We start from the raw sequence: 20,472 nt of genomic DNA on the forward strand, positions 1-20,472 counted from the left end.
CCAAACTGCTTGATGTCCCACGTGGCTCCCCAAGGGCCAAAAATGGGAAACCCTACCCGTTTGCCATCTGCTCCGTCACCTGGATCTCGTGTGCGCTCCCAGATCACACACACATCCACCACCCTGTGCCTGGACTAACACCCACTCTGGGCACTGTCAGGGGTAGGGGGTTGTCTCCTGGGGTCCTGCCAGGGTATCAGGCAGTTCAGGAGAGCCTGTGTGGTTTGCGGTTCTCCAGCATAAAGCCCGGCGCCCACCCAGCCCAGCGGCCCGGGCAGTGCCCACGGACCAACCTCTGAGCCCTCTCTGGTGTGCCCCTCCCTTTGGACCTGGTGCTGACCAATCACCATGGTTTTTCCTTTCTCTCCTGTCCCCACCCAGCAGAAAGCGCTTTCAGTCGGAGGGTAGAAGGCAAAGCACAAAACCACTTTGAAGAGACAAACAGCAGTTCCCAAAACTCCAGCGGTGAGTGTGGCCCACGAAGCCTTGACCTGTGCTGCTGCCTCCATCTGCTCCGGGCTCTTTGTGGGGTGTGATGGGTGTGGTGTTGGGAGGAGGCTGGAAGGAACGAATTGGAAGGCGGCCAGGGCCCGGCAGATGTGGGAGGGTTCTTTTTCTTCCAGGGACATCCCTTGAGGCCTCAGGAGCATCTCGGCAGCTATGGCTTCTTTTGTCTTTTTCTCATGGAGAGAGGAACTCCCCCGTCCTCATGGCTTGTGATACATGGACTTGGATGGCGCCCTTTGAGCCATTGCCAAGTTTGTAAGATGAACGTCGCAAACATTTTTTTTCCAAGAGAGGCAGAGCAGGTGCAGTAGAGACAGCTGTGCCCTAAGAGCCAGAGGCCCCGAGTTCTGGCCCCACTTCGGACCTGGGAACCTGCAAAGGTTCCCTTCTTATCCTACCAGCCCAGATCGGTTTGCCTGAGGTTCTCGGTGATGTTTTGGCGCCCCCTGGTGGTCGCCTCCTACAGAACCCTGATGGAGCCCTAGAGCGCTTTAGAACACAGCAGCTGAAGGCCACTGTCCCCAGCCAGACCTGGGGCCAGCCTGGCAGGGCCATGGGGGATCACAAGAAGCCTCTGTCCAAGAAAGACACAGCAGACTCTCTGCATGGTGTCAGCTAGGGAAAGGTATGAACAGAATTCTGATACTTCCATTACACTAAGGTAAGGCATCACTCATTTTTTGGCTCAGTGGAAGTTTAATTCACCACAGTCGGTGTCAGTCTGTGCTCAGCACCATGCTGGGCACTGCCTGGCTATAGACAGATGATGGACGTGGCTTGACCACTAGTCAGGGGCTTTAGGAAACACCCAGGGGCACAGTCTTGAACATGGAAGCTTCCACACGGTGATCTAAGCTCCAGACGAGGCTCTACCCCAGCTCCACCGTCTAAAGGCTGGTGACTTGGGCTTGCCTCTCCAATTTCTTGTCCGCTGTAGAGTGGGAATAGCACATGTGTCCTGTGTAGATTACACACTCACGTTGTAGGCCCTTTTGGTGGTGGTTGCTTTTATAAGTAATCCAGGTGCTTGGATGAGTAAGTGCCCCAAAAAGGGAGTGAACTGCATCATGGGCGCCCCAAGAATGTTGACAGACTCCTTTAAACCATAGAGGGCTTTTCCAAACTGCTTCATCCTTTTCCAAACTGCCTCATCCTTTTGAAAACTGTAACCCACTCAGCCCCTCCACAAGGCCACACAGGAATACGCAGCAGCACCCGGACTAGAACTCTCCTGGGAGTCCTTGCTCTCAGCCAGCCGGCTGGCACCCCCCTGCCTCTCCTTCCACCAGAACCAGTGTTCAGAATTGGGGATGATGGTGTGATGTGCTGTTCCCATTGGCAGCGGCCATTTATTGAGCGCTTACTGTGTGCCTGGCACGTGTTCAGAGCTGTATGTGTCTCACCTGTTTTCATCCTTACCACAGCCCAGTGGGGGTCGGTGTTACTGTTAACCCACCTCTTGGATAAGGAAACTGAGGCTCAGGAGAGGTAGATTGTTGCCGCAGGTCCCCAGCTTGTTAATGGTAGAGCCAGGGTTCCTGGTGTCATCTCTCTGATCCCATTCTGCTACTTCCTGCCAAGGCCAGGAAGTGTGGGATAGCTGCCAGCAGACAGAAGCCCTCCCTTGGCTGCTCGGATGTTTGATGCCAAACACGCCCACCCCAGTGCCAGGACCTCAAGCAGCTCCCAGCTCCCTGTCCTAAAGCGGGCAGCCATGCAGAGAGATTTTCTCATTGGTGCTCTGGGCTCACTTTGTGAGCCGTGAGGGTATCCTGCAGGGATGGCCGTGGCTGGTCTCGCCCTGCCTGTGCCCTAGCACCCCCCCCCCGTGCCACCCTAGAATGGGAGCCTGCCTCCCAGATGCCCTCTCCGTTGAGAGCCCACCTGGCTTGCCACCTTTTAAGAACAGAAAATAAAGACAGTCATCTCCGAGCACCAGAACCGGAAGAGACTGAGCTAAACTGTTTCTCTTTTGCAGAAACTGCAAGTCCCCTGATTTCCAATCCTTTCCCTGTCCTACAGAGTAAGTGGTGGTCCCCTCGGGGGGCTGGAGAGGGCAAGGCAGGGCAGGGAATGAACTCGGCTGGCCACATGCTAGAGACCTCCCAGAGCATCTGAGCCGGGTCGACCCCAGCTGTCTCAGGGCAGAGCATCTGTCCCAGGCAGACCCAGCAGCTGGTAGAAGCAGGAGGAGGCCCAGCCCAGGCGGGTGGAGGCATTTGGACAGGGGACGGGCAGAGTCGTGACCATGGTCAGCCTGCCTCGGCCACCCTGCTTCCTGCTCATGGCAGGGAGCAGCCTCAGGACCCCTCTTCCAAACCCCATCTCCGCCATCCTCCTGCTCTCTTTCCCTTACTCGTCTTGGCTCCCTTCTCTCTTTCTTCATCCTTCCTTGTCCTTAGGCCGGGCACCGACTTGAGTGCTGGGCGCACTGAGGAGAACAGATCCCCAGTCCTTGGCACCCGTGCTCGGTTCCTGCGTCGCTGTCACTCACCCTTCCCGCCCTCCTGGCCTCTCCTCGCCCCTTTCCTCGTCTCATGCTGGCTTCTCCCAGCTCTCCTTCAGTGCTTCTCCACTTCCTGCGCTTTCTCTTGCCCCCTCTCCCCTTCTCTTTCCTGCCCTCCATGTCCATTCTGTTGTTTCAGCTCATTCCTACTTTTGTTCACGTGTTCACGCAGCAAGCAGTGCTGTCTGTGTGCTTCCACCGGCAGAGAGATGGGCCATGGAACACATCACACACGACTGCTGTCCTGAGAGAGCTCTTGGTCCATTGTGTCATTCCCCCCACCCCCACCCTCCCCCGGTGCCCAGAACAGTGCCCGGCACACAGTGAGCACGCGCTAAATGCCGCTCGGTTGCCCTCGATGGTCTTGATCTGCTGTCTTCCTCTCTCCCTCGCTGCTTCCTCCCCCGCCTCTCCCTCGCTAACTGGTGACGGGGGAGCAGACAGGCCCAGTGCACCACCCCGGTGTGTGTTTGGTTCCCAGTTCCAAAGCTGCCTGCAGCCCAGCTGAAAGGCACCCGGGTGTGAGCTGCTCCTAAAACGACTGCCCCGTTTCTCCGCTGCAGAGCCCTACACGTGCGGCGCCTGCGGGATCCAGTTCCAGTTCTACAACAACCTGCTGGAACACATGCAGTCCCATGCGGGTAAGAGCCTCGTGGTGGGTGGGGGCGAGGGGCCGTGCAAAAGGCAGGGACGGCCAGGGCCAGCCTCAGGCCACTCTCTCAGAAGACATGAGAACCCCAGTCCGTGGTCAGTCCAGTGTAACCCAGGCGGTCTGTGCCCTGTGGGGGCAGCTGGCTTGTGGGACCACAGCCAGAGATTGGGGGAGGAGGGTGCTGACAGCTTCCAGAAGTTGTGACTTCTGCCCGCAGCCTAGAGGCCAGTTGGGAGCTGAGTGGGACAGAGACAAAGCAGTGGAGGTTGAGTGGTTTGAGATCCAGGGGCCGGCCGTCTCCACTGCCGGGAGCCTGGGGCGAGCCGCACCGCTTTCACTGTAACCCCCAGTTCCAGTCCCACGAAGCAGCATCCTCCAACGTGGGATGGAACATGCATCAGCGCCACCAGGCAGGCTCATGACAGCACAGATTTCTAGGCCTCACCCTGAATTCCAGATTCCTGGGTCTGGGGTGGGGCCTAGGAGTTACATTTCCAACAGCTCCTCAGGCCACACTCCCGCTGCTCATCCAGGGGCCACGCTTTGAGAACCCCTGCCCCAGAGCTACAGCCAGGAGTCTGCAGTCCAGACAACTTGTTTATCAGCTGTTGCCCTCTGTTCCGCTTCTAATATCAGCTCCCTCCCTAGACCACCCTGCCTCCAATTTTAAGTTTTTGTCATAGTAGCACCGACCTCTGATCTAACCTGTGTGTCAGGCAGGGTGACGCTGCTTTAAAAGATCAGTCCCCAGTTTTCAGCGGTTTAACCCCCTCACTTCTTTCTCAGTCACAGCACAGCTTGATGCAGGCAGTCTTCCACGTGGTGATTCAGGGATCCAGAGCCCTTCCTTCATGTGTGGCCACCCTCTCCTGGGTCACAGAGTCCCCGCTCTCTGCCTGGCGGGCAAGGAGAGAGGCACACTTCTTTACCGCTTTCGACCACAAGTGACACACATGGGCTCAAGTTCAGGGCACGTCCAGAGCACTGCCCAGGAACGGCCTGACACTCTGCCAAGGGAAACGGGGATGTGGGGGCACAGCTCGCTGGCCCTGCCACCCCTCCTTCAGGATAATCCTCCGGAGGCCTTGGAGATGCTGTGAGAACAGCGCCTGCCACAGAGGGTAGTTCAGTAAGGACCAAATAGGGGTGGCTGCGGAAAGAAACGTCCAAGAGGAGGCTGAGTGTGTGTTAGCTGCTGTTAGCTCTGCTGTTACTCAGGTTGTTATTGTTCGCTGTTTGCTTGTATCTCTCTTGGGTTTGTGACTCTTTCACAGCGTCTTCCAGGGCTAGACGCGCTGTAGGCAAGGGCTGTTCTGTCCGTGGGACCCGTGCTCATTCATTTTTCATTTGTTCGTTTATGCAGCCTGAAGCTATTGCATATCCGCTGGACTCTAGGCACCCGCTCGTGTGATTTGGGGTTGGGGGCGCAGATGATGTCTGTTGAACACACTCATTAAAATCTGTGCAGGGCTGGGCTGGCTGCTGTGACCCTCGAGTTCCAGTCCTGCTCTAACCCGGGTGTCTCCATACCGTGTGGCCTCGGGCAGGAAGCTTTGTCTCCTTGGCTGGGCGTCTCTTTCTCTAAAACAAGAGCATGCAGACCCATGATCCCCCACCGTCCCCTCCTGCATAGTTTAGTCTTCATCTGTCTCCTGCCTCCAGCTTGCCTTTGCCAGCAGCCAGCCTGCACCAGGAAGGGGCTTGAACGCAGCTCAGAGTGTTTAGACTTGACCGTGTGGGGAAGCAGTGGCGAAAGTTGAAAGGCCGCCAGGGACCACTGCCCCAGGACACCCCTTGGGTCCAAGCCCCCTTAGGGCCCAGCCCCACTCGAGCCTCCTGTGAAACCCTCTGCCAGCTTCTGGAAGCTGAGCCCTAATGAGGGAAGAATCTGGGTGCCCGTGCTTCTGTCCCTCAGGCAGTTGGGCGGAGGCCAATTAACATGCAAACCAAGGATGCCCCCGCGGGGGCCCCACCTCCCCAAACATCCCGACGTGTTTTCCGAGAAGAGCTTTGGGCTGCTTTGTTCTGGTCCGGCGCTGGCAGAGAATGCCTCGCCGGCAATCCAGTGCAGAATCAGGCTGAATCCCAGCCAGGCTGAGTTGGGATTAAAGGATTGACTCCGTAGAGAGAAATTAAGCGTCATGATCTGCGCAGTTCACAGGGCTGCTGATAAGGGGGATCAGCCTCGAATAACACCAATCTCATTAAGAGGCTGCTGAATGGCACAGGGTAATTCCCGCTAATAAACTTCCTTTCTGCCATGTAGGAAAACCCGCCCGGCCCCTGGCAACCGTTTAGGAGCAGGTTTTGGCAGCAAGGCTGCTGAAGAGAGGAGCTCCCGTTTAGTGAGCGAGCAAGTCCTGCGTGCTGGGCCTGGTTATTGCACTGGGGCTCCTGAACAAGCTGGCTGCTGTCCTCTTCCCCATTATACAGATGAAGAAACTGAGGCTCAGAGAACAGAATCGCTTTTGCCCCAAATTGTGTGGCGCTAAAAAGGACCCAACATCCTGAGTTCTAACACATGGGTTCTTACAGACCCTCAGAACATCGCTGTGCGTTAAGTGTGCCCATCTTAGCTCCACTTTCTATAAAGATGAGGAGCCCGAGGTTCTGCAGCCGCAGTACCCGACCAGGTTGCAGAGCTCCCGTGAACTGCAGAGCCTGTGCTCTCAACAGCCACCGTCTTCAGCAGGGTAGGTGGGGTGGAGGATGAGGGAGCAGGAGCCCCCCTCCGAGGTCCTCCCTTCAGGCCTATTTTCAAGTGCATTCGGGGCACCGAAGCTAAGTGAGGCCCAGGGATGCTCCCAGGTAGCAAGCCAGTTGGCAGCTCAAGAGTGGTGGGGTTAAGGAATGGCCATGCTTGATTTCCCGTCCCTTTGAGAGGCCCCTTCACCTCTCTGGCCACCAGTCTTCTTGGCTGTAGAATGGGCTCATCTCCGCTGCCCACCAGCCAGGGGAGGGTTCCAGAGATGTAGTGCGTGAAGCATTAAGGGCTGAGGCACATTCTGAACTAACACCAAGGGAGTCCCCATCGTGGTTCAGTGGTAACAAACCCGACTAGTATCCATGAGGATGTGGCTTTGATCCCTGGCCTCACTCAGTGGGTTAACAATCCAGTGTTGCCATGAGCGGTGGTGTAGATCGCAAATGTGGCTCAGATCGGATCCCGAGTTGCTGTGGCTGTGGTGTAGGCCAGCAGCTGTAGCTCCATTTTGACCCCTAGTTTGGGAACTTCCATATACTGTGTGCAGCCCTAAAAAGCAAACATAAATAAATAGGAGTTCCCATCGTGGCACAACGGAAACGAATCTGACTAGGAACCATGAGGTTGCAGGTTCAATCCCTGGCCTCGCTCAGCAGGTTCAGGATCCAGTGTTGCCGTGAGCTGTGGTGTAGGTCGCAGACGTAGCTCAGATCCTGTATTGTGGCTGTGGCGTAAGCCGGCAGCTGTACCTCTGATTCAACCCCTAGCCTGGGAACCTCCACATGCCACTAGTGCAGCCCTAAAAAATAAATTAAAAAATAAATTAAGACCAAAGTAACGCAGGTTTCTCCTTTTCCATCCCCTGCTAGAAACAACCGCCTTCTTTCTGCACCTGGTCCCTCCCTGGGAGACGGCCTTTTATTCCAGCTTTGCATCCAACCTGTTTCACATGTCTGCGTATCTGTTCGTGTGCGTGAGCACGTGCATCTGTGGTCCACAGGGAGAGCCACAGGAGGAAGCCTTGTCTCCCGAGCACCTCAGCCATTCCTCAGCGCTATATGCGAGATAAGAAGGAAAAAACCTTTTTTAATCGGCCATACTAGACATTATCTAATTCAGGGTTGAGTCATCTTGATTCTAGGTCCTGCAGAAAGGCAGAGAATGAGGGAGCCACCCTGTAGCTTTGCTCTCCAGCCCCAGCATGTGGGAGGAGGGGAAACTGAGGCCCAGAGAGTGGAAGTGACTAACTCGAGGTCACACTGCATGGCCACTCAGAGCCTGGTTCAAATCCAGGGCTTCCATCGCTCCATACTCTATTGGAAAAAGTTAACAATGGCTGGTTTCCATTTTAGAATGTGTGTTTGTTTAAATGTGAGATCTGTTCATTAAAGGACATTAGGACAATACAGAGAAGTCAGAAAAGAAAGAACTGGCTATAATCTCATGACTTAAAGCTAACCACTGTTACCTCTTTTAGTGGTTTCTTTTTACTCTATTTTAAAATCAGATTTATTGAGCTATAATTTACATAAGTAAAATTCACTAATTTTAAGAGTACAGTTTGATGGGTATCAACAAACATATAGTCGTTTAACCACCATCACAAGCACAATGCACAAGGCTACCTTCAACCCCCAGAGTTCCCTTTCGTACCAAGCTTCCCAGACCCCCACCCTGGCAACCGCTTGTCTGCTTTCTCTTGTGGTTTTGCCTTTACTGGAATTTTGTGCAAATGGTAGTCTTTTGTGTCTGACTTCTTTATATTTGTCTTTATTTTTTGGTCAAGCCCATGGCGTCTGTAGGTTCCCAGACCAGGGATCAAATCGTGCCATAGTAGCAACCCAGGCTGCTGCAGGAACAGCATTGGATCCTTAACCCGCTGTGCCGCAGGGGAACTCCTATGTCTGACTTCTTTCTCTTAGCATACTTTTGAGACTCATCCATATCGTTCTTGATATTCATAATTCTTTTTTTTTTTTTTTGCTTTTTAGGGCCACATCCACAGCAGATGGAGGTTCCCAGGCTAGGGGTTGAATCGGAGGTACAGCTGCCGGCCTACACCACAGCCACGGCAATGCCAGATCCAAGCCGCATCTCTGACCCTCACCACAGCTCATGGCAACGCCAGATCCTTAACCCACTGAACGAGGCCAGGGATCAAACCTCATGGTTCCTAGTAGGATTTGTTTCCGGTGCGCCACAACAGGAACTCCCATAATTCTTTTTATTGCTGAGCTGTATTCTCTTGTTTGGATATTCACAATCTGTTTATCCACGCACTGACCAGTGGACCTTTAGGCTGTCTCCAGTTTGGGGCTGTTAGGAATAAAGCTGCTCTGAGGGGAGTTCCTACTGTAGCACAACAGGATTGGCAGCATCTCTGCAGTGCCAGGATGCAGGTTCAATCCCCAGCCCAGCATAGTAGGTTAAAGGTCACAACTGCAACTCATCTGATCCCTGGTCAGAACTCTGCATCAGGGCAGCCACAAAAAAAAAAAAAAAAAAAAAGCCGCTATGAGGGTCCAGTTACAAGTCCCTGTGTGGCATGTGGGTTTTGTTGGTTTTGTTGGTGTTTTGGGGGTTTTTTGCTTGTTTTCTTTTTTCTTTTTTCTTTTTGGCTGCTCTGTGGCATATGGAATTCCCAGGCCAGGGATCAGATCCGAGCCATAGCTGAGACCTAAGCCTCAGCTGCAGCAACACCGAATCCTTAACCCACTGTGCCAGGCTGGAGATTGAACCTGAGTCCCAGTGCTCCCAAGATGCTGCCAATCCCGTTGCACCACAGTGGGAATTCTGACATATGTTTTTAACTATTAAGGAGGTACCTAGGCATGAAAATTCCGGTCACATGGGCACTCTGTGTTTAACCTTTTGAGGACCTGCCTCTGTTTCCTAAAGTGGCTGCACCATTTCACATTCCCACCAACAGTGTCTGAGGAGTCTGATTCCTCCACATCCTTGATAACACTTGTTAGTCTCTGACGTTTGGATTATAGCCACTCTAGTGCATTAAGTTCTACCTCATTGTGATTTTGATCTGAGTATTCCTGGTGACTAGTGATGCTGAACATTTTTTCATGTGCTTATTGGCCATTTAAATGTCTTCCTTGGATGCAGTTCCCATTGTGGCTCAGTGGGTTAAGAACCCAACATAGTGGCCATGAGGATGCTTGGTTCAATCCCTGGCCTCACTCATCCCTGGGTTAAGGATGTGGCCTTGCCACAAGCTGCAACATAGGTTGCAGATGTGGCTCAAGTCTGCTGTGGCTGTGGCTGTGGCTGTGGCTGTGGTGTAGGCCTCAGCTGCAGCTCTAATTTGACCCCTAGCCCAGGAACTTCCATATGCTTCAGGTGCAGCTGTAAAAAGAAAAAAAAAAATTAATAAAGAAGTAAACATCGGAGTTCCCGTCGTGGCGCAGTGGTTAACAAATCCGACTAAGAACCATGAGGTTGCAGGTTCGATCCCTGCCCTTGCTCAGTGGGTTAACGATCCGGCGTTGCCGTGAGCTGTGGTGTAGGTCACAGGTGCTGCTTGGATCCCACATTGCTGTGGCTCTGGTGTAGGCTGGTGGCTACAGCTCCGATTAGACCCCTAGCCTGGGAACGTCCACATGCTGCGGGAGCGGCCCAAGAAATGGCAAAAAGACAAAAAAAAAAGTTGTAAAAAAAAAAGAAGTAAATATCTTCCTTGGAGAAATGTCTTATCAGATCCTTTGCCCATTTATTTATTATTTTTATTATTGAGTTGTAAGAGAGCTTTATATTTTTAGATACAAGACCTCCCTCTATATATATATGATTTATGAATATCTTCTCCCATTCTGTGAGTTATCTTTTTTTTTTTTTTTTTTAGGCAGTATATGGAGGTTCCCAGGCTAGGAATCAAATCAGAGTTACAGCTGCTGGTCTATACCACAGCCACAGCAACCCGGAATCCGAGCCACATCTGCCACCTACACCATAGCTCATGGCAATGCCAGATCCTTAGCCCACTGAGTGAGGCCAGGGATCAAACCTGTGTCCTCAATGATGCTGGTCAGACTTTTAACCCCTGAGCCACAGTGGGAAATGCACTATTCACTTTCTTGATGCTGTCTTGAAGCACAAAAATTTTTTATGAAGACTATTTTTTCTTTCATAATTTGTACTTTTGATGTCATGTGTAAGAAATCATTGCCTAACCCAAAGTCACTTAACTCCTCTTTTCTTAATGAGAGTTTTACAGTTTTAGCACTTACATAGTTTTATAGTTTTAGCTCTTTTCTTAATGAGAGTTATAAGCTTTAGCCTATAGTCCATTTTCTGTTAATTTTTATATGTGGTATGAGGTAGGCATCCAACTTCATTCTTTCTTTTTTAGGGCCGCACCTGCAGCATATGGAAGTTCCCAGGCTAAAGGTCAAATCAGAGCTGCAGCTGCCAGCCCCACCCGAAGCGACACCAGACCCGAGCCACACCACGTCTGTGACTTACGTCACAGCTCACAACAATGCCAGGTCCTTAACCCGCTGAGCGGGGCCAGGGATCGAACCCGCATCCTCATGGATACTAGTCGGTTTCATTACCATGGAGTCACCACAGGAACTCTGTTTTTGGATTCGGAATTCTGTTTCATTGATCTCTATGTCTATTTTTTGTCCCAGGACCACACTGTCTGAATTACTGTGGCTTTACAAAAGCTTTGACATCAGGAAGCCTAAGCCCTCCAGCTTTCTTCACCTTCGGGAGTGTTTTATTTATTCTGCCTCACCTTGCCTTAGGATCCGCTTGTCAGTATCTGCAAGAAAAGTCAGCAGGACTTTTGATAGGGATTGTGTTGAATCTGCATCCCTTTGGGAGTATTGCTCTTTGAACGAGCTTGTCGTCCAGTCTATGAACATGGAATATGCCTTTCCGTTATTTACGTCGTCTTCTTTCAGCAGTGTTTTTAGTTTTAAGTGTACCAGTCTTATACTTCTCTTGTAAATTAATTCCTAAGTGTTTTATTCGTTTAGGAGCTATGGTAAATCAAATTATTTCTTAATTTAATTTCTGGAGATGTTCCCGGTGGTCTAGTGGTTAAGGACTCGACATTGTCACTGCTGTGGCTTGGGTTCAATTTCTGGCCTGGAAACTTTTGCATGCCCTTGGGTATGGCCCCCCACAATTGGAGTGTTCATTGCTAATGTAGAGAAATATACTTGATTTTTTAATATGTTGATCTTATATCCTGAAATCTTGCTGAACTTATTTTTAAGTTCTAATAGGTGTGTGTGTGTGTGTGTGTGTGTGTGTGTGTGTGTGTGTGTGTGTGTGGATTCCATAGGATTTTCTGCACACACAATCACGGCCTCTGTAATCTGTAAATAGAGATAATTTTACTTCTTCCATTCGTCTAGATACCCTTTTTTTTTTTTTCCTTCTTTCTCTCCCTTCCTTCCTTCCTTCCTTCCTTTCTTTCTCTTTCTCTCTTTCCCTCTCTCTTTCTTTCTTCTGTGTTTCTGTCTTTCTTTCTTCTGTGTTTCTGTCTTGTCTGTCTCTCTCTCTCCTTACTTGCCCTGGCTAGAAGCTCTAATACCTGTTGAATAGAAGAGAGAGGGGACATTCTTATCTTGTTTCTAGTCTTAAGAGGAAAGTCGTCAGTGTTTAACCATTAAGTGTGATGTTAGCAATGGGTTTTTCATTGATGCCCTTGGTATCAAGTTGAAAAAGTTCCCTTCAGTTCCTGGTTTGTTGAGTGTTTTTAATCATGAAAGGGTGTTGGGTTGTATCCAGTCATTTTTGTGCATCTGTTGAGATTATCATGTGCTTTTTGTCCTTTATTCTATTAATAGGATATTGATTTTTGTATGTTGAATCAACCTATATTCCCAGAATAGGTACCACTTGGTCATGATGTATATAACCTGTTTTATTTATATGTTGCTGGATTTGGTCTGCTGTATTTTATTGAGGATGTTTGTGTCCATATTCCTAGGGGATGGTGGATTCTGGTTTCTTTTCTTGTGATTTCTTAGTCTAGTTTCGGTATCAGAAGAATACCAGGAGTTCCCGTCGTGGCGCAGTGGTTAACGAATCTGACTAGGAACCATGAGGTTGCGGGTTCGGTCCCTGCCCTTGCTGAGTGGGTTAATGATCCTACCGTGAGCTGTGGTGTAGGTTGCAGACGCGGCTCGGATCCTGCGTTGCTGTGGCTCTGGCGTAGGCTGGTGGCTACGGCTCCGATTAGACCCCAAGCCTGGGAATCTCCATATGCCACGGGAGCGGCCTAAGAAATAGCAAAAAAAGAATACCAGCCTCATACAATGATGTGAGAAGTGTTCCCCCCTCTTCTATTTTGGAAGAATTTGTGAAGAGTTGTTTTAACACATGATAGAATTCACCCGTGAAACCATTAGAGCCTAGGCTTTTTTTTTTTTTTTCTTTTGTAAGGTCAATGTTTTGATGACTAATTTCATCTTTTTCTGTAGGTCTATAGACATTTTTTTACTTCTCTGATCAGTTTTGGTAGTTTGTGTTTTTCTAGGAACTTGTTTCTGGAAATCAGGAAGTCAAAGCCCTCCAGCTTTGTTCATCTGAGTGTCCCATTACTTTAGGATCCACGTGTCACTCTCTGTAAAAAAAGAGAGCAGAGCTTTTAGTAGGGATTGCATTGAATCTAGATCAATTTAGGAAATATTGCTGCTTTAACACGTTGTCTTCCAGTCCATGAGCATGGAATGCCTTTTCATTAGGTAAGTCTTTCAGCAGTGTTTTTAATTTTAAATGTAAAAGTCTTATACTTCTTTTGTAAATTTATTCTTTTAGGAGCTATTACAAATGGACTTATTTCCTTAATTTAATTCTTGGAGAACTTCCCTGGTGGCCTAGCAGTTAAGGATTCAGCGTTGTCACTGCTGTGGCGTGGATTCTGAGTCATCTAATTTGTTGGAATACTACTGTTCATAGTATTTCCTTATAATCCTATTTATTTCTGTCAGATCAGTGTACTTAAGTTTTCGTTTCAATGTCCTTTATCAGGTTGAGGAATTTTCCTTCTCTTCCTGGTTTGCTGAGATTTTGTATCATAAGCGGGTATTGAATTTTGTCACATTTTAATATGCATTTATATCTATGGAGATAATTTTTCCTCCTTAGTATAGGAAATTACACTGATTGGTTTTTCTGTGATTATCACATTTCTGGGATAAACTTCATTTAGTCGTGATGTATTACTATTTTTATATATTACCATATTTCATTTGCTAATGTTTTGTTAAGGATGTCTGTATATATATTTATGAGGGATATTGGTTTGTAGTTTCTTTTCTTGTAATGTTTTTCTCTGGTTCTGGATCAGGGTAATGCCAGCCTTATAAAATGAATTGGGAAGTGTTCTTTCCTCTTCTGTTTCATAAAATAACTTGTTTAGAATTTGTATCATTCCTTCCTTAAATATTTGGCCAAGTTCACAGTGAACCCACATGGGAGTTTTCTTTACAAGAAATGATGTCAACTGTGAACGGAATTTGTTTGTTTTGAGTTTTTGGCTTTTTTTTTTTTTTTTTTTTTTTTAAGGGCTGCACTCACAGCATGTGGAGGTTCTCAGGCCAGAGGTCAAATCGGAGCTACAGCTGCTGGCCTATGCCACAGCCACAGCCACAGCAACGTGGGATCCAAGCTTGGTCTGCAACCTACACCACTGCTCACAGCAACACCGGATCCTTAACTCACTGAGCAAGGCCAGGGATCAAGCCTGTGTCCTCATGGATACCAGTCAGATTCATTTCCGCTGAGCCACAACAGGAACTCCTGAATTGAATTTTTTAACAGTTATAGAACTTAACAGATTTAAGGTTACCTATCTCTTCTGGAGTGAACTTTGGTACTTTTTTTTTTTTTGTCTTTTTGCCTTTTCTAGGGCCGCTCCCACGGCATATGGAGGTTCCCAGGCTAGGGATCCAATAGGAGTTGTAGCCACTCGCCTGTGCCAGAGCCGCGTCTGTGACCTACACCACAGCTCACAGCAACGCCGGATCCTTGACCCACTGAGCAAGGCCAGGGATGGAACCCACAACCTCATGGTTCCTAGTCAGGTTTGTTAACCACTGAACCACGACGGGAACTCCAACTTTGGTACTTTTTATCCTGTAGGGTTTTTGGTTTTGTTCTTTTGCCTCACTTGAGTGGTTGAATTTACTGGCATAAAGTTGTTAATACCTTTTTTTTTTTTTTTTAATCCGCATCCACTGCATGCAGAAGTTCCAGAGTCAGGGATCAAACCTGTGCCACAGTAGTGACAACACCGGATCCTTAACACCGATCCTGCACCATATGGAAACTCCCATAATCACTTTAATCCCTTTAAAATGTGTAGCATCTGTAGCAATGTTCCCCTCTTTTATTCCTGTTTTTAGTAATTTTTGTCCTCCTTTTAAAAATCTTTCTTGTTAGAGGTTTATCAATTTTGCTGATTTCCACAATGAATTCACTTAGGTTCATTGATTTCTCTCTTGTGTTTATCCATGTTCTATTTCATTCATTCTGTTTTTATCTGTAGTATAAGAAATAAAAATTTCTTTTTACATTAGACTCAACTTACTCTTTAGATCTCCCAGGGTAGAAGCTTTATAACACTGATTTTAAACCTTTCTTCTTTTCCAGTATAATTATTTAATGTTATAAATAACACTTATTTAAATATATCCCACAGATTTTGAAATGTTATGATTTCAATTTTTTTTTGTTCAAAACATTTTCTGGGAGTTCCCATCGTGGCTCAGTGGTTAATGAACCTGACTAGTATCCATGAGGACTTGGATTTGATCCCTGGCCTTGCTCAGTGGGTAAGGGATCCAGTATTGCCATGAGCTGTGGTGTTGGTTGCAGATGTGGCTTGGATCCTGTGTTGCTGTGGTGTAGGCCAGCAGCTACAGCTCTGATTCGCCCCCTAGCCTGGGAACTTCCATATGCCACAGGTGTGGCCCTAAAAAGACAAGAGAGAAAAAAAAATTTTCTGATCTCCCTTAGATTATTAATAAGTGTGATGTTCAATATTCAAATAGTTGTAGTTTTCCAATATCTTTTTGTTAATTGATTTCTAATTTAATTCATTTATGGTCAAAGACTATATTTTATATGATTTTGATATTTTGCTGTGGTGTTCCCGTCATAGCTCAGTGATTAATGAATCTGACTAGGAACCATGAGGTTGAGGGTTCGATCCCTGGCCTCACTCAGTGGGTTAAGGATCCGGCGTTGCCATGAGCTGTGGTGTAGGTCACAGACACGGCTCAGATCTGGCGTTGCTGTGGCCCTGGTATAGGCCAGCAGCTACAGCTCTGATTAGACCCCTAGCCTGGGAACCACCATATGCCGTGGGTGCAGCCCTAAAAGGACAAAAGACAAAAAAAAAAATTTGCTGTACCACCTCCTTTTTCTGGGAGTCTAATTATATGTATATCAACTGCTTGATATTGTCCACGCTTTGTTCATTTATATTCAGTCTTCTTTTTTTTTTTTTTCTTTCCTCATGAGAGTAACAGTTACTAAGAGGAGAGAATTGAAATTTCTCGTAGATTTGTCTGGGTCTTACATCAGTTCTCTCAGCTTTTGTTCCATGGGTTTTGATGCTCTGTTGTCACATGCATACACATTTAGGATTCCTATATATTCCTGGTGATTTCACCCCTTTATTGTTATTCAGGGTCTCTTGTTACCCTTGATCATATTTTTTGTTCTGAGATCTGTTTTTTCTCTAACACCGTCACATACATCTTCAGCTTTCTTTTCATTACCGATTGTGTTGTATACCTTTTGTAGCCTTTTACTTATCCAGGTCTTCATATTTAAATAGGTTTCTTATAGATAACATATTGTGAGGTCTCTCTTTTGTTTTAAGTATGACAGTCTCTTCCTTTTACTTGGAATGCAGAGGCCATTTACATTTAATGTGATTTCAGTACCATTGGGTTTAAATCTACCCTTTTGCTGTTTGTCTACTAGCTGTTTCCTTTGTTCTTTGTTCCTGTTTCCCTAACTTTTTGCCTCATTTTGCACTGAGAATTTTTTAGGATTCCACTTTTATCTCTACAATAGATTTATTAAAATCTTCCATTACCCCTTTCTAGTCTTTCTGCTATTGTTGTCATATAGTTTACTTCTACATGTAATGACCACAGTTCATGGTTATTATTTTCCAATGCCCAGTCAGTTTTCTTAGTACAGTGCTCAAAAATTAGGGAAATCATTTTTTATATCCATACATGTACAGTTTCCAGAACTCTTCATTTCTTTCTGTAGATCTAGATTCTTATTTGATGTCATTTTTTTAAGACCCAAAGAACTTCCTTTCACACTTCTTACAGTTGCAGGAATGATTTTTTTGTCCTCATTTTACCTCCATCTATGAAAGATATTATCACTGAATTTAGAATTTTATATCAATATTTTTTAATACTTGCTCTGTTGCCTGCTGGGTCTGTTGTTTGCTTATTTTTGTTCATTTGTACTTAATTTTCCTCTCTCTATGGCACCTTCTAGGAGGCATTGGTATTTAACAGTTTGGTTATGATGCTGTGCCTTGATGGTGTTTTCCTTATGTTTCGTCTGCGTGGGGTCAGTCAACCTTTTAGAACCTGGGTTTATATGGTTTTCATCCAATTTGGAGAAATTCCGGCCATTTCCTCAAATATTTTTTCGGCCTCACCCCCTCTTTCTGGGACTCCAATTACATGCATGTTAAACTGATGAATATTGTGCATGCTCCATTTATCTATTTTCAGGCCTTTACCCTCTCTGGGTTTCATGTGGAATATTTCTTTTACCATGTCTCCAGCTTCACTGATTTTTTTCTCCTGCAGCATCTAATCATCTCTTATCTTATTTAGTGTAGTTTTCCTATACCATTTATTTTTATATTTAGAAGTTCCACTTGAGTGGTTAATTTTAGTTTAGCTTTTTTTTTTAACATCTTCCGTTTCTGTCCTTATAATATTCATTTTTCCCTTTATAACTCTGAGCATATTTATGATAATTACAATAGCTCTTATAAGCTCATTGGCTAATTCCATCATCTCTGTCCTTTATCGGTCTGTTTCTATTGATTGGTTTTTCTCCTGGTTATAGGTCATATTTTCCTACTATTTTGAATGTCTAATACTTATTAAGTCATTGACACTGTGAATTTTATATTGTTAGGTGCTAGATTTTGTGTTTTTTAGAGTCTTAAACTTCGGCTTACAGGTTGTTACGTGGGATCACTTCAGTACTTTGGAGGCTTGCTCTTAAAATGTATTAGGGTGGGTTTGGTTAGCCCTTAATCTGTGGCTAATTTAGCCCCACAGTAAGGGGACCCTATCCAAGTTCTCATGCATTGAGCTCTCTCTATTCTGATTGAGGGGACGCCGGTCATCTCCCCCATGGGGGAGCCCTGGGAATTATCAGCCTACTGCATTTTAGTGATTCTTTCCCCGGTCCGGTGGAATCCGACCCTAGACAGAGTCATTTCAGCAAAGACTTCAGGGAACCCCTCTGTAGTCTCTAGCGTACTTTCTGTAACTGCCTCCTCTTCAGTACTTTTCCCTGTAAATTCTGGATGTCCTGGGCCTCCCTGAACCTTGATCTCCGTCTCTTCAACAGGCTCTGTTCAGTCCCCTGCCCCTTTGCTGCAGCTTGAGGACTGCCTCCAGGTAGTAATTGGGGCGGTCAGAAAGCTTAACAGCATTTGTTTCTTTTTCTGGGCTCACACCCTGGGCTGCCTGTTGGAAAGCGGTCATATCATGATTCATGGTTGTTTGCATCTGGATATGGTGGGCAGTTCCCACAGCAGGCCGGCCTTAATGGGAACTCCCCCCTCTATTTTTGATGCATAGGTTTGTGCATTATTCGTTCGTTGAGTTGTGAGTCTAAAATACATATATATGGAGTTCCCGTCATGGCTCAGTGGTTAACAGACCCGACTAGGAACCATGAGGTTGCGGGTTCAATCCTTGGCCTCGCTCAGTGGGTTAAGGATCTGGCGTTGCCGTGAGCTGTGGTGTAGGTTGCAGACGCAGCTCGGATCTGGCATTGCTGTGGCTCTGTATTAGACCCCTAGCCTGGGAACCTCCATGTGCCACAGGTGCGGCCCTAGAAAAAGACAAAAAGACCAAAAATATATATATAAATAATACGTAAGAAATGATTAGAGCTTGCTTTTCATTATCTTACACATTTTCCCATGTCACTCCAGGGTACATGACCACCTTAGTAGTGGCCGCAAAATATTCCTTGGCATGCACATCCCAGATGTTTCTGAACTTGCCTTGCAGGGCTGACTGGATGTGTCGACACTGGGGAAGTCTCTTCTCTAGATATGGAAAGCGTGGCCTTGACCTCAAAGGCCTGATGCCTTTAATTGAGAAGAGTGCAAGAGAGCTGTCTGGCAGCCCTGCGCAGGGGCCACTGACTGACCCATTCATATCCCCAGGTTGTGAATTCTACCTGTAAGATGACGTCTTAAGGAGATACACCCACATCAGCAACAAAAGAGCACAGAGAAACAATAGTGGAATATTAGACAAGGAGGTACAGAGCAGAATGGTAATGTTGGGAATGACACAGTCCAGAAACTCCGGACTTGGGGAGTTCCCATTGTGACTCAGTGGTAATGAACCCAGCTAGTATCCATGAGGGCACAGGTTCGATCCCTGGCCTTGCTCAGTGGGTTAAGGATCCAGCGTTGCCATGAGCTATGGTGTAGGTCGCAGACGCAGCTTGAATCCCATGTGGCTGTGGCTGCGGCGTAGGCCTGTGGCTGCAGCTCAAGTTCAATGCCTAGCCTGGGAACCTCCCTATGCTGCAGGTGTGGCCCTAAAAATACAAAAAGAAAAAAAAAAGGAAACTCCGGCCCTGGAGTATAGTTAAGCAGTCTGTGGAATATCGCGTGATAAAAAGTTGTGTGGCAGTTTGTGATGACAAACATGTAAGGCAGACCATCTGTCCTAGGAATGATTCTACAAAAATGTCAAGGAGTGACCGAGTAGAGGGGAGACTAGGCACAGGCCCACCACCTAAACTGAATACAATGGCGCATGTGCACCTCAACAAAACTTAGGGCGATGCATGGCATGGGCATCTAGGAACCAGGAGACCTGGGAGGTCCATCCCAGCTCCACTGCTGGTGTCCTGTGTGATCTTGGGCAAATCCTTTCCTGTGTCTGGACTTCAGTTTCCATTTCCTGTATGTAGTGAGGGGGTTGAGAATTTTATACTTCATGTCCTAGAGGGCTTTGGTTTTGTTGTGTTCATTTAATTAAGTTTCTAGTAAATATTACTGAAAAGATGAGAAAGCGTTCTTTAAAGATACGAGAGTGTGAGATGCTGTTGGCCTCTTGGGGTGTAACAAGCACGTCCTCCCCAGTCTCAGAGCTAGAATTTTGTGCTTATGGCGGGGTGGCGGGGGGGGGGGCCCTCCCGGGGTCGGGGCTCCCAGCCAGACTCAGTGGTTCCCATTCACTGAGTGCTTACTCTGTGCCAGACTCTGTGCCCAGCTCTTTCCCTGTACAGTCTCTTGTTGGTCCTTCCTGCTCTTGTGTGATTATCTTCATTTCTCCAAATGATGAGAATGAGGCTTTGCAGGCATCAAATAGTCGGCTGAGGAGCCAGGACTTGAACCCAGGCCTGAGTCCCAGAGGCCAGGCCTCTGGTGCTTCAGGGAAGCACACTGTCCCCTTTGTGCCCGCAGCGGACAATGAGAACAACATCGCCTCAAACCAGTCCCGATCGCCCCCTGCCGTTGTGGAGGAGAAGTGGAAGCCCCAGGCCCAGAGGAACAGTGCCAACAACAGTAGGTCTTTCCGGGCTTCTGGACGCTGGACCCTGGGAAGAGTCTGCCCCGCCCCCATGCACCCCTTGACCCTCTGCCCAGCCCTGCTTGTTCCCCTCTGCCCCCCATCCCCACCCCTGGCCCTCCCATGGTGACGTAAGACCACACAGAACAGTTTCCAAAGCACTTGACCTGGGACCGTGTTGATGAGAATCCTGACCTCACGGGATGGACAGAGGAGGCCTGGGGCGAGGTGACAATCTGTGGTCAGAGAACACAAAGTAGTGACAGAATCAGATTTAGGATCCACTCTCCATAATTTCTCTTGTCTGTTTTTT

The 20,472-nt window shown here is 47.6% G+C and overlaps 1 protein-coding gene across 9 annotated transcripts in view; it reads left to right on the forward strand.

Annotated features, from left to right (window-relative positions):
- ZNF618 (zinc finger protein 618) overlaps positions 1 to 20,472 on the forward strand; it is a 199,328-nt gene that overhangs the window by 170,586 nt on the left and 8,270 nt on the right. For 5 of the 9 annotated variants that reach the window (XM_047768222.1, XM_047768228.1, XM_047768223.1 and 2 more), the window contains 3 exons: positions 382 to 465; positions 3,577 to 3,654; positions 20,054 to 20,155. In XM_047768222.1, coding sequence (XP_047624178.1) covers positions 382 to 465; positions 3,577 to 3,654; positions 20,054 to 20,155 — 264 coding nt within the window. The remainder of the gene's footprint in view (positions 1 to 381; positions 466 to 3,576; positions 3,655 to 20,053; positions 20,156 to 20,472) is intronic. The other 4 variants (XM_047768220.1, XM_047768226.1, XM_047768227.1 and 1 more) reach the window with 1 other exon arrangement.

This window comes from Phacochoerus africanus, chromosome 2 (assembly GCF_016906955.1).
Source record: "Phacochoerus africanus isolate WHEZ1 chromosome 2, ROS_Pafr_v1, whole genome shotgun sequence".
Lineage (NCBI taxonomy): Eukaryota > Metazoa > Chordata > Mammalia > Artiodactyla > Suidae > Phacochoerus > Phacochoerus africanus.